The following is a 13,665-nucleotide window of genomic DNA, read 5'->3' on the forward strand; positions in this document are numbered from 1 at the left end:
ATTACTTACAGTGGTTTTGGCATGGTATCTAATAGAGGTTGGTCTTCTTACCAAGCCGTGCAAGGGTTGTACGTTATCATAGCAAGCACATTAGATGTGCTCTCAAACTACAGCAATGCCACCCCACTATGTCTCATTTTTAATATCATAATCAATGTCTCGTTCATGGTCTTGTTTGATCTTGTCTGTGTGCTGAGGTGGAATACTATCATTTGCTGACTAATCAGGGATTTTTAAACATGTGATTTGCATTTGTCTTCAAAAACTGAAATGGAAGCAGAAACTCCTTCATAGACACTAGCTTTAAGATCACTAATTCACTCTCCGTTTCTTTTGCAGATTCTTTTTTTAATAGGATAGTATCTGTGAGCCACACACAGGGAAAAAAACAACTGCTTAATACAGTGTGAGCTCATGTGATGGATGTTTTCTTTGCAAACTGTGTTAACATAATGGGAAGTAATTGTAGAATTGGTGCTATGCTGTCACTACACTGCTGAAGTCTTTTTGACAGATGTATTTCTCCAGTCTTGTGCTCTCCCACAGACAATGGTTTTGCTTGCACTTACAGAATTGTGAGAACTGCTATTGCAGGGCTGCTAGAGTTTATGAATTCATTTTCTAATCAGAACAATGTTATTGCTTCCCAGGCCTGCATCCTTAATTTTACTATGAAAATCTGCAATTCCCATTGCTGCAAAGGGTCCAGCTTGACTAGGTAATGGAAAAATTTCTGGGGTTAAGCTAGCTTTTAAGGAGATTGTCTGAAAAGGAAAAACGGTGTTTATTAAAATTAGGAGAGTAAGACTTTAATCCTTGGCTGTGGCAGCCAGAAAATCGTTTGGCCCTTGTTCATTTATTAAAGCTAACAGTCTCCCGTCTAGAGTTCTTAAATGCCTGGCTAGAATACACTGAGTATCTAATGGTGAATAAAAAAATCCCACTTGTGCTGACACAAAGGTAATCACTGGTAGTCAAGACCAAGAAAACCATCATAACTTTTAAAAGAGAATGTGATTAGGTCTTGCACATCTTAGCCTGTATGCAGTCAGAATCTGGTTTGCGTACACTGCTTGGATGATCAGTACCGGGTCCAATTCAAATTTGGAAAAGCATAGCAGAGTTCTTTCTCAAACAGTTGTTTGTAAAAGGCAAATAGTGGTGTTAGTTTTCAAATTAATCCTGGGGTGCCTGGTTTACAGTTCTGCTTAAGGGTCTGCCTTTCCTCTTAAAGGAAAAGACAGATTACACACCTGCATAGAATGCCTGCTTTTGAACAGATTAAGCATAAACTGTTGTTTCTGTATCCTGTTTTATTGCAGTACCCCATTGCAAAGGAGTTCTCTTGACATGTATACTGCACTGTTAGAGGTGGCCCTGAATTGTTGGTTGACTTCTTTAGGTGGAAGTTCATGTAAAGATCATACATTTTGACTCTCAAGAAAGATACAAGGCAGGGGTGGTGGGGGTGGTTTTGGTTTTGAACAGCCATGTAACACCATATCGTACTTGCCAAATTTAGAATATTTGTGCAGATGAAGCACAGATCCAGAGAACATCTTTGTATATAGTCTTGGACTTAATTTCTCCCACCCTCAGAAAGCTGACTACTTTTACACTGTGCCCCCTCAATAACCCATCCTGAATTTCCTCAACAAAGCCCTGCAAGTCAACTTGTTCCTTAGACTATGATTACTTGCTCAACATAAAGCAATTGCCAACATTTTTTTTTCTAAATGTGCCAGGCAAAGTGTTGTTCACACATTCAAAATAAATTTCAGTACAGCAAGACAGTTTAAGATGAGATTATTTCAAATCACTAGATTTACCATTTGTTTGAAATAGCTAGAATACTTGAGGCTGGTTTAAAGTATCTTAATGCTTAAGTTAATAATCACATTTTTCTATAAAAAGGTTTTGAACTCTCATTTAAGTAATCAGTAATTCCTATTTATTGGAGCAAGTGCCATTTGTTAGTCTTAAGATGTGTTGGCTACATTGAAAACCATAAACTCGTTAACAAAAGATCCAGTGAAAGAGAGGTGGCTGCTACAACGGCAGCAGTTGCTCTGAACACTGGGCAGATGTTGTACAGCTGAAGCTGAAGAAGCACAGCTGCCAAAGGTCAATAGCTTTACTGATACTTTTCTATACAGTTTAATTCTGTAAGAAATAGAAGTGAATCTATTTTGTACTTCAATTTTGCAGTCAGACACTAACAAATTTGGTAAGATTTTTCTATTGGCAAGGCCTAAGGCCTTTTACAGAGTTATTTAATAACTAGAAATACAGAATTTGTGTGAGTGATGAACACATCAGGTTTGCATTGCTGACATTTATGTCCTTCTCTTTTTTGAAGGGAATGAAAACTGCAGGAAATCTGTCAAGAGCTCAATTTCTAGGGTTGGAGATACCACCAGAGAGTAGTGCACAATGACAACTGCAGGAGTTGCTGCTCAGGAGATGAGAGTCCAATTAAAAAATGGGTTTCTTCACACTAGTCAAGGCATGGGGAGCCTGAAAACCTGCTGGGGTAGCCACAGTGGATTTGAAAAGTGAGTGAGGCTAAAGTTCAATCTATTGCATCTTCAAGTATATGAGATGAGTATTTAGAATACTTGTACCAGTACTGACCTAACCAAAGGTGTTTTGGTTTTGTGTTTTTTTTTTTTTCATTAGTACTTTCTTTAATGTGGACCCTATAGCTGTGGCATATAACTTGAATCCATCAACAGAGCAACATTTACCATCCACTGGTAAGTTTAAAGACTTAACATGTATTTAGGTAGTGTCATGGATTTGGTCTTGCGCAGAAAAACATCCTCAGGCTTTCCTCAGGAGACTGAACATGCTCTCCTGGCTAAAGGGCTATCCTCTGGTGACTGGGTGCAAATGTTTCCAGGAAATACTACTATTCAAGCCTCCAAAAAACAACCAACCAAAACTTTTAAATAACATGATCAAGCTAAAGCAAACAAAAAAGCTCTCCTTGTACTTAGAGGCCTCTGAGTTGCCATTATACTTCTGACAGAAAAGCCAGTTAGTAAACTAGCACTTGTTCCATGGCGGTCCATTGTTGGGATCTTTCTAGCTGTAGCTGCTTTCTGTTGCTTATACTTAGGGTCTCTCAACCTCATTTAACTGGAGTATGGCCTAAAGCAGTAAAATCATAGTCAGCTGCTCTCTTAACTAAACACATAAATCCTCAACCAGAAAAGATCTAGAGTAGCTATGTGTGGCTACTGGAGTCATTAAGCAGATGTTAGTTACTGTTGCATTAGAAGGAATTAAATGGTTAAATATGCAATGGCAAAGTCATGGACTAGACTGTTACATACAAAAGCATTTCTAATACTTTTTCACCTTTGTAGGGCACTCTTCCAACCATGCTTCCACAAATGACCACAGCTTTGCTGAAAACTGCATCCAAGTCCCACCTCAGAAACCCAGTCCACCTCCTGTAAGTTCCAAAAATGAGCAGCCGATCTCACGACCTGAAGACCATCTCATTCCTAACTTTAGTAAACTGTCATTAACCATGGGTTGTGTTTCTGAAGCAGCACATCCTCACATGCCAATGAAAAATGGGCCAATTCAATTTGTATCTTCATCTTCTAGTGACCGTAGCTCCAGGCCACTACCCCCTCTGCCTATTTCTGAAAATCTTACTCCAGATGAGGTTGACAAAGAGGTGGAATTCCTGACTAGCTCAGATACTGACTTTTTGTTAGAAGATTATGAACTTCCTCCGTTTAAATCCAGTGCTCCAAACCGGCGGAGCTTTAGGGGTTGTGGACAGGTCAACTATGCATACTTTGATACACCAACAGGACCAAAACCAGGAGATACCAACCCTACACAAAGCCTCAGTGGATATGTATCCAGTATTTATCCTCCTCCACAGCAGCTGCATCGACGTTTACGAAGGTCCCATTCTGGGCCAGCTGGATCTCTTAATAAACCAGTAGTAAGACTATCTGGACACTTAAACAGGTCTTCTCCAAACTCTGATGAAGATAAACCAGAGATTCCACCAAGGGTTCCCATACCTCCAAGGGCTCTCAAACCTGATTACAGAAGATGGTCAGCAGAAGTTGCTTCTAGTGCATACAGTGATGAAGACAGGCCTCCAAAAGTGCCCCCTAGGGAACCTTTGGCATGCAGCAATTCCCGTACACCAAGTCCCAAAAGCCTGCCATCATACCTCAATGGGGTTATGCCCCCCACTCAGAGTTTTGCACCTGATCCTAAGTATGTCAGCAGCAAAGCTCTACAAAGACAAAACAGTGAAGGATCTTCAAACAGGGTTCCTTGCATTCTTCCAATTATTGAAAATGGTAAGAAGGCCAGTTCAACACACTACTATCTGCTGCCTGAAAGGCCTCCTTACTTGGACAAGTATGAGAAATACTTCAGAGAAGCAGAAGAAAGTAGCTCTAACACAGAGGTTCAGTCCTGGTCTGGTGACTGCACAGCCACTTCAGCCCAAACAAAACTGGACTCAAAACCTAGAATGGAAATATCTGGTCATCTGAAACGAAAGCACCTGTCTTATGTGGTTTCTCCGTAGTCTCTGGGAGCACAGTCAGCTCATTTTTCATGTTACAAAGCTCTTGAGGTTCTCACATAATGAAGTAGGGTCAGTTTTTCCTCCAAGAACTGGAAAATGGATGAAGTCCTTATGCTGCATATCTCTCATTTGTTTCTTAAGACTGTTTTTTATCTTGCTATATATAGCTGGAGCCCTAAAAAGGTTGCATAGAAACATGGAGGGATAGTAGTCACAGTTGGCCAGTTACATGCTACCTAGAGGAACATATTTGGTAGTCCCATTATCAACAACAACAAAATCAATCTATCTTTGCTTAAGAGTTACTTAGAAAGCCAACAGCAGATAATGCAGTACAGTTTTTGTATCAGGCATTTCCAAAAGTGTTTTCACACAGTAACTGCTGAGAACAGACTATCGTCTTTGACTGGCATATGCCAGCCTGGTTAGAAGGTAACTGCAAGATCTGATAGCCGCTTCAAGACTTGGCAAGCATATCAGAAGTGTGTTTCAAAAGATAAATCTACTTTAAAACTTAATTTGACGCTAATAGACTTTAAGTGAGTTAGGTTTTGTGGATTCTTTCAGTTACTAGACACACTTGGCTCAGTTTTGCAGTTTCTGCTAGGAGATATTTGGACCAGCTACTGCTAAGCCTCTGCTGCTTCTCTTTTCCTGCTGGATCTGAATTAATTGTGAAAGTGTCCTAAAAGTGGCAGAGGATATAAGCAACTTCATGTTGCTGTTCAGGTAAGTAGCAACAGCTACATGCTCACCTAGAGTCTGAAATTCTGACTGTATTAAATACAGGAACACAGCACAAGCTGGTCTTGTGTTTTGGCTTCTGTTCAGTATTTTAGGGGAGGAAGTGGGTATGAGAAAAAAACCCACATGATTCCATCTATGAAGAGTGTCAGTCCCGTCTCTTACTGCTTCAGATGCTGCTTCTTGCTGTTCTCCCATGTGCCTCAGCAATCTACTGAAGTTCACTGAGGTGTCACATTTGTGCATTAGCAGTTTCTCATGCTCATTTTGATTACGTTTATCTTACAGATTAGCACAAGAGAAAGGGTGCTCATTAATGGAGATACAGAAGATTAATGTGTTCCTCCTAACAGAAATAATCAAGGTGTTTACAGTTTAAACTGCTGAATGAGATGTTGGAGCTATTTTAAAGCTGACACTTTATTTGTTTTAGTACGAACTAAATGAAGGTGAAATACATACTATAGAAATGCACTGATATTTCTGCATTATGTACAGTATTGAATAAAAGAAGAATTCACTTTGTATTTTGAATATTGTCGTGAGTTTAATAAAGTTACAAAATATTTATGATACATTGGGGGTTTTGCTTTATTGAGTAGTGTATGCAATTGTGCATTTGAGTTCATTGCACACCATTAATTTTAATTCCTCCTTACTGTGTGGTAGCATGGTGTCTATAGTTTTGTGCTGGCAATAAAACATTCTGTAAGATTAAGTTATTTGACTTATCATTGTTAAAAATCTTTCTATTTCCAGAGTCGCCATTGTACAAAAAAGAGAGGGCAGCAGTATTCCTGTCTTCAATTTCTCACCTATTAGAAGAATCAAACTGTACATTAAGGGTGGCTGAAGACGAGCTACTCATTCTGGGAATTAAAAAAAGCTTGAGCATAGCATGACTTCTTTTTTCGTAAGAGGAGAAAAATATGAAGAGTATGTGCAGTATCTAACTGTAGTATGCGAGCTTTGGATAAAGTTACTGAAGATACAAAGCACTACACAACTTTGATCTTTTAGCTGTGTGTGCAGGTAAGTACTTGATCTGGCAGTCTGAAGTCTTTACATTTTTTGTGAATGATCTTACTTCAGAATAAAGCAGGTTACCATCCTTGGAATTACACTTTGGAAAAAACATCAGGTGTAGTTGTTCTGTAGTGCCTAATTACTTGGCGTTTACTAGCTGGGGAGATTGCTAAGTTTCATTTATGTAGGTGCTTAAAAACCTACTGCTGTGCCATAATGGCTAAGAACCCACGCAGACTGGCCTCCGAAACATAAACAAGTTATCTAATCCTTTGCAAGGCAGCTGGCTACAATATTCACCTTACTGAAACCTCTGCTTCTCCTTTGCCCCTTAGATTTTTCCAAGGTGGAGAAACTCAGGTTAGTATTTGCAACCTTACCCTTTGAGCAGCTTTAACCCTGGGACCCCAAAATAACATAGCTTCTCAGTTACACAATAAGGGCTGTAGCACACAGCTCAGCACTGCTGCAGATCAAAGCTGCAGTTTGTTCTTTGTCAATTGTGAGACTGCACAGACTCCGGTCTGTGCTAGGGCAGGCTACCCTTCTCCCCTTAGCTAGAAGCACTTGAATTTCCCAAGGCCTCAAATCTCAGTTCTACCCTTATTAGCATTTGCTTCCAGAATATGAGCAAGGCCACTCTCAGATCTGAAAAGGAAGAAATCTTCCTCATACAGATAGTAAGCACCCCTAGTAAGCACCTTCCCTGCTTTCAGTGGGATTGTTTTGGCTCAAAGCATTTGGGGAAAAGCCACATGGCTAGTGCACATGCTGCAAAATGAGCCCATCTCGATGGGCATTCTCTTCCTGGATGTAGGAGGCTTTGCACTTGGATGAAGTAAAACTGGCAAGCCATCACACCTGCTGCCACATCTCATCCACCGTTCTCTTTGCAAATGCAGTGATGAGACAAGCTTCTGTCCTATCTCACAGCATCTCATGCCAGCCTGATGCTATTGCTTAGTATTTGCACAAGGCATGCCAAAGAGACTTCTAAAGTGACTAAGAGCTGAACACATCTTGGGTATAAAATGGAGGGGTTACCAATTCCCCAGCCCTGCACCCTGGCACTTACTTTCACTTCTGTTAGGAGCTGGAAGTTCTCTGGTTACCAGACTAAAACCTTTTCTGCTAATGTAGCAACATGACATTTTTTATTTCCTCAGAGTAAGATCTACTTCTGAGTACAAGCTATTTTCATATTTATAGTGCTGAAAATTTTCAAAACTTTATAAAACATGCTTTTGAATGGCCTTACACAACCTTTTCTGAAATTCCAAAACCACATACTTTTAATCCTAATGGGTTTTTTTCCTCCTAGGAGAAAAATGATTGATAGAGAACCACGTGCTCCTTTCCTGCAATTATTGGTATTGTCTACTACCTAAGTATCAAAAAATACAATTAAGTTATTCTGTAGTGATGCTATCTTTCCTACTGTGTGTGTTAGCTCAATAACAGCACAATGTTAAGTCTCATTCCAGAAGTTAAACAATGAAATTGAGTTTAGTGCAACTGTAACTGAAGTAAAACAGACTGAACCTAAATAGAAAATAAGTGACCAGAACTGCTTGGCTATATGCAAGGCATTCAGACAAGTTACAGAGCTCACGTGCTTCGTCAGTATAAGGAAAGTATTTTATAGGCTAACGTTGCAGTATTTAAATAACTTGGACACTTTCCCTTTAAAAGTCCAAAATAATACAGTTTCCCTGAGGACTTGTCCCCAGCTGGTCCACAATTCAGTAGTTGTCTCTAGGTGATGGTGAGGAGATCACTGACAAAGGCAGGTGGAACCCTTATTTGTAAAATCCTATACATCAGATTCTTGTGTTGCGAGGGACTAAGTCTGCACAATCCAAAAACTGTATTCTGTTTTCCAAATGAGTAATTAAGGCTGTAGAGCTGTGGGAGAAGCTCTGCAAGTTCTGGCCAGGAGATATTTCTCTCCTCATTCCCTAGCACATGATAAGACTTGTCAGGACACAACATGCTTTTGCAACAGCCTGATCACATTTGAATATTCAGATCTTGGGCTCACCTAGGCAAGGCCTGACAGCTTGCCTCTGAGGAGGAAGCCCCTTGACCGATAGATTTGACTGGAATAATCACACTTCAAAGCAATTATGACTTTCTACACTGTAGTCTGAAGAGTCAAGGAATTTGTGTTAAAGCGGGGAAATAAGATGTGCATTTAGGTAAAGGTAATGTTTCCCACAGCCTTCTGATTCAAGAAGTGGGCTATGCATACTGCTCATACCCACCGAGCAGACTCTTTCTTGCTTCAGCAGTGCTGTTATGATAACCCAGCCACTTTAGCGAAGGACCCATGGGTCCCAGGAGGTAGCCATGGTGTGGCAGAGTGAGTTGCACTGCAAACAAACTCCAGAGGTCTGGATCCAGAGCAGCCCTACAGCAAACCCATGATCACCAAGCAGACCTCAATCATGTGGCTGGCCTCAAAGTTGGTGGGAAGGAAGTTGGTGGGATGACTTCAGGCTCAAAACTGTCAGTACCACAAGCAAAATCCCCCTCTGTTAAGTAAGCAGTGGGAGTAAGAAACATCTGTCACATCTACCCTGTGCAACAGTCAGTGTTGCTTAGCGCTGCCTGCTCCAGTGTTGGCTAAAGACCCCCTCTGCTTAGTGGGTTTCACACAAATCAGCTCAGATGAGCTGAGTCTGGCTGGTTACTAAAGGATAGGATCTTTATCTCAATATACCTTTTCCTGAAAGGAAGACACTGTGTTAGTATCCAATGTCTTGAAAAACCCATTAGCTTAACTTCTTCACTATGTTAACTTGCTCTTATCTAACACCAGGAAATAACACACAGCTGTAATCGCAGGTTATTAAAAAACCCCCTTGAGACCGTCAGTCTCTCTTGCATCATAAGAGATAAGGATGAAGGAGAAAAACAACCTGATCCGAAAGCATGCCGATTGACACCAGAATTAGATTCTGAAGTAATTTCAAATTACCAATCATTCTTGTTGCTCTTACTATTAGTTTTCTGTTTGTTCCCAGACCACAGACACAATTGCTACTGCACTGAAACTGCAGAAGAGCTCTCATTGAGACTGCATGTCCTCCTGCTGCAGCCTTGGTTTTTTTTTAAGCAGTCTGAGTGAAGGGGTAGGCTTGACATGATAAAGCATGCATCCATCCAGGCCAGGACGAAAGCACAAATTTTGCAAGGACTGATGGTGTTCAAACAGCCTTGTCAGGAATTCAGGGTTAAGATGCTGACCACATCAGTCATGGTGGAATTCCCACCCTTCAAACTTATGATTACAGACTGTGGCCCCTACAAACACTTTTTATAGCACTACAAACTATATGTTAAATACATATTATCTAAATTACTGTCAAGAATGAAATTTGAGTTGGAGGTAACCAGGGTTACCTCCTGCTTGTAGGATCTCTGCAGTTAGGTAGCCTGTTGCCTTTTTTAAATCTTTTTCTAAAGTAGCCTAATATTTTATTTTCTTGATAGCATTCTTTCCAAAGCAAGTTCTATTCACTTAGAACTAAAAACACGTAACAAATTTTCTGTTTCTCACAGATCCTTGGCACTGAAAATCTAGCACAATGTTTAATTATACATATTAATATTTGTTAAATAGCACTTCTGAGATTTCTGACTCCTGAGCTTGTGATTAGCATTTGTAAGCTGAAAGAGGTGTTACCCCCACCCATCCTGCGCTGTAATTCAGGCCTTGCATAATCCCCGCCCAAATGCCTATTTTCATCCACACAACTCATTATTTTTTCTGAATCATATGTGGAAGCCACACCCACGATTGCTCACAGACTGTTGCTATATTATTTGTATACTGGTGTGCACCTTGATCCCAGGTTGTGGTTAATTTTGGAAAAGGTGTTAGGTATTCCAAATTTTAAATGGTATGCCACTGAAACATGGGAACTATTACTGCCATTCATTTCCTTACAAAGTGGTTCAGAAGAAGAGATGCTCCCTTCTTTGTTTAAAATCTGCTGAAGATTAAAACTGTTGCTCACAACTTGATAGTATGTGAAAGCCACAAAGGGGAAGAGTGCAAATATACTACCATAAAACATGAGAGGAAAAAACATGCCAGATTACCACCTGGCACCATCACCACCCTGAATCTGCCTGAGGATGCTAACCACTGCACACTAAGCCATTGTGACAAAATACTAAGAGACCCTACGCACATGAAGTCTCTGGACCAAGCAGTGCACTTAGTAGTGTTTAGGTACAAAGCTCTTGAGGAGCTTACCAGAGGAAGTTACTTCAGGGAAGTTCACGTTAAGGACCACATCCATTTATGCCATATAGAGTCCAACTGCTGCATGACAAGGTGCACAGGAGACACAGGTGAACAGCAAGAGGACCTTTGCAAGGTTACTCATTGCCTTGCAATCTCTGTCTTGTCATCTACTGGCTATTAAGCAAGGTCCAGAGGAAACCTGAGACTCCAACCATATTAGGTTGCACTTGGTGACTTCATGTGTCATCTATCATGTTGACAAGTTATTCAAGAAAAGTTTTCCTGCATCCTGGTTGCACACCCCTGCACTTAGAGCTTAAGCAATCTGAATTGGAACTGTGCTCTTATGATGCAGAATATACATCACTCCAGCACAGCGACAGGCACGTGGCAACGCAGAGGCCTCTAACAACTCTGGGTGGATATGAGATTACAGCACACACCCTGACACATTCAGTTGCTCCTGGAATTAAAATAGCCTGAACTGCTTTTGCTGGTGGGAGGGAGGGCTGTCTTTTCACAGAATATCTTCTCATCATGCTGAAAAAACACCCAAGGAACTGAAGTGGTTACCTCATTAAAACCGACAGGGATGGACAGCCCTGCCCAAGGCACACTTTTAAAAACAGATGGCAGCACTTACAGTGCAATGTGTGCAATTTAAAAAGTGGTTTTGAAACTCCATAGAGACCAGTCTCCTAAAATAACTCATTGAAACTGAACAGCATGAAGAAACTAAGCACTTAGTTTGAAAAAGTTTTAACTGCAACCACCTCTCAAAGAGCAAACACAGAGATACTGACCACCAGGGAGCAACAGCAGCAGCTTCTCTACAACACACAAAAAGCAGCAGCGATGCCAGCCAGGGCAGCACTCTACATCAGTGAAGGGCACAGCCCCAAAATACCTGAGCAGTGAACGCCGAGCAGGTCCTGTGGAAGGAACAACTTCAGCTAGTTCCAGAACTTCAGTTCTGAAAAAACAAGGCAGGTCCAAAACCAAATTGGTGAGCTCCCCAAGCAAGTCAAACTCACAAAAAAACAGAGCTACCCCTGAGCCTCAGCTTATATAGAGCTCCTGGGCCATGGGCAGAGGGTGCTGAAAGGGTGTGGTGAAAGGTCAGGGTCATGATAGGCTCTCAGTGCCCACAGCTGTGTTCAATCCTAAAAGAAAACTCTTTTCAAGCTGTTTGAAGGAATTGTGATCATCACTTAAAAACACCATTAATTTTTAGAAACTGGCAGACAATTTAGGCTAATACTTTAGGTGTCCTTTATTAGAAAACATGTGGTCTCAAGCATGTGGTGCTGTAAGGCACATTATTTCAAAAGCTCCTATCAGAAACCTGAAAATGTTACTCTGGGCATTTCTGGTCAGAATCCAGGAGACAGACTGATTTGGAGAGCTATCTATGGGGAACTTCACTGATGCTTTAAAAAGGAATTAATTCTCTTTTCACTAAGTCTTGAACCACAAATAAAAATGCAGATTTAAGGAAAATTCTATTTGTTACTAGACTGGAAAGATTAAGTCACAAAATTACACTTTAAATTTATATTCTGATGAAAAATAAAGTTCTTTAAATATCTGGGGCTATAGTCAAGAGTCAAACTGCACAGTTAATAGTGGAAGAAATCTGTTCAGCACACAGCAGATGAAAATTTCACTGGAGAAGCACCACCAGAAACACTCCTGCTTGCATTCTAGGGGATTCCTTTCATTCAGAACACCAGCTCTGTAAGATTACAACGAACACTGAGAATCCCAAAGGAAATTCTTTAACTGTCAATGAGGAGAGGATGGTTGCAGGCTTTAGAGCTGTTACCAAAGTGCCTATGCACCTGAACTTTGGGCAAGGTCTGGCTGTGGCTCAGAGTTGTAGCAAGTGTAAATTGTAAAAATTGTTACATCATTAGTATTTAGAGATCAAATATTTTCTCAGAAAATCATTATGCCCTTAGTCCTGCTGGGAAACTTCAGTCCTGAGGAAAACTTCAGTGTCACTGCTGTTACACAAGTCTCTCTAGACATAAGCCTGCTCTTTAGAATATGAGTGTTTGCATGACATCCTTGGACAACTTTGCTTTTTCATCTCTCTACCATTAGCAGAATGGCCTTTAATTAAATTGTTAAAAGTAGGTAAATATCTACAAGATTACAGAAGTATCTATAATGGCTGTAAACTCTATGCAAGGAAGCACTGTTTAGTATTGTACAAAGGGTATAATTAGAAGCTGTTGAATGAAGTTAAGTGAAAGAACAACAAGCCAGAATATACAAGTTTGCCTCTCGATGCCTTCTGGCACACAGAACATTTTTGTAGAAAGCAGAAAGGCTCTAGAGCCACTAAAGAGGCTGCATGCCACACAAAGAACTGCAATACCTAACTGCTTTGCCACCCAGTGGAATCCTCAATGCACCCAGACAATACAGAGGAATTAAGTTACTTGAAAAATGCTTCTGGAGACTATCATGTATGGCCAGCCAAAGTGTGGCCAGAAAAAGGCAAACCAGTATGCTGCCTATTCTCTTAACTGGTAATCTGCTGGTTAGAGTACTCAGGATACAGGAGACCTGGAATCAATTCCCTTGCCTCTGGGCCAACTCTGCACGCGGCACTCCACCAAGTGTCCAGGTTTGCAGAACAGCAGAGTCCCCTAGGCATGGAATTCAAACTTCTGGGCAACAATTCATTCATTCACTTGCTTGTTTTCCAAACTTCAACCATGGCATCCCATGCTCTACTATAACATAGTCTCTGTGTAACAGCAATGTATCCTTTTTTCTGGAGTGTGTGAACATGAAGGACATATGGGTGCAGTGCTTGTGATTATAACTGGCACCTTCCCACTTTTCTCTCACACACTGGTCTCTCCGACCAAGTCACATGTCATCCAAGCTGCTGGAAGACATTTTTAGATTGCTGCTTCTATCTTGCACCACAATGCATGATTTTGTTGAAAAAACCAAATAAAATAATCTGACAGTCACCATGGGGTTCATGCCATGTACCAAATAATATGGATATTCAAATAAGGGCTAGCAAGCTGTCCTCACTTGTTAATTACTG

General features: G+C 40.7%; 1 protein-coding gene across 1 annotated transcript; it reads left to right on the forward strand.

The window, feature by feature from the left end:
• Window positions 1-2,418: 2,418 nt before the first annotated feature.
• Window positions 2,419-4,570, forward strand: ERRFI1 (ERBB receptor feedback inhibitor 1). Its single transcript, XM_054394985.1, has 3 exons — window positions 2,419-2,555; window positions 2,680-2,756; window positions 3,372-4,570. Exons 1-3 carry the CDS (start codon window positions 2,434-2,436, stop codon window positions 4,568-4,570), a joined length of 1,398 nt encoding a protein of 465 aa, XP_054250960.1. The 5' UTR covers window positions 2,419-2,433.
• Window positions 4,571-13,665: the final 9,095 nt, after the last annotated feature.

This window comes from Indicator indicator, chromosome 32, assembly GCF_027791375.1.
Source record: "Indicator indicator isolate 239-I01 chromosome 32, UM_Iind_1.1, whole genome shotgun sequence".
NCBI classification, from domain to species: domain Eukaryota; kingdom Metazoa; phylum Chordata; class Aves; order Piciformes; family Indicatoridae; genus Indicator; species Indicator indicator.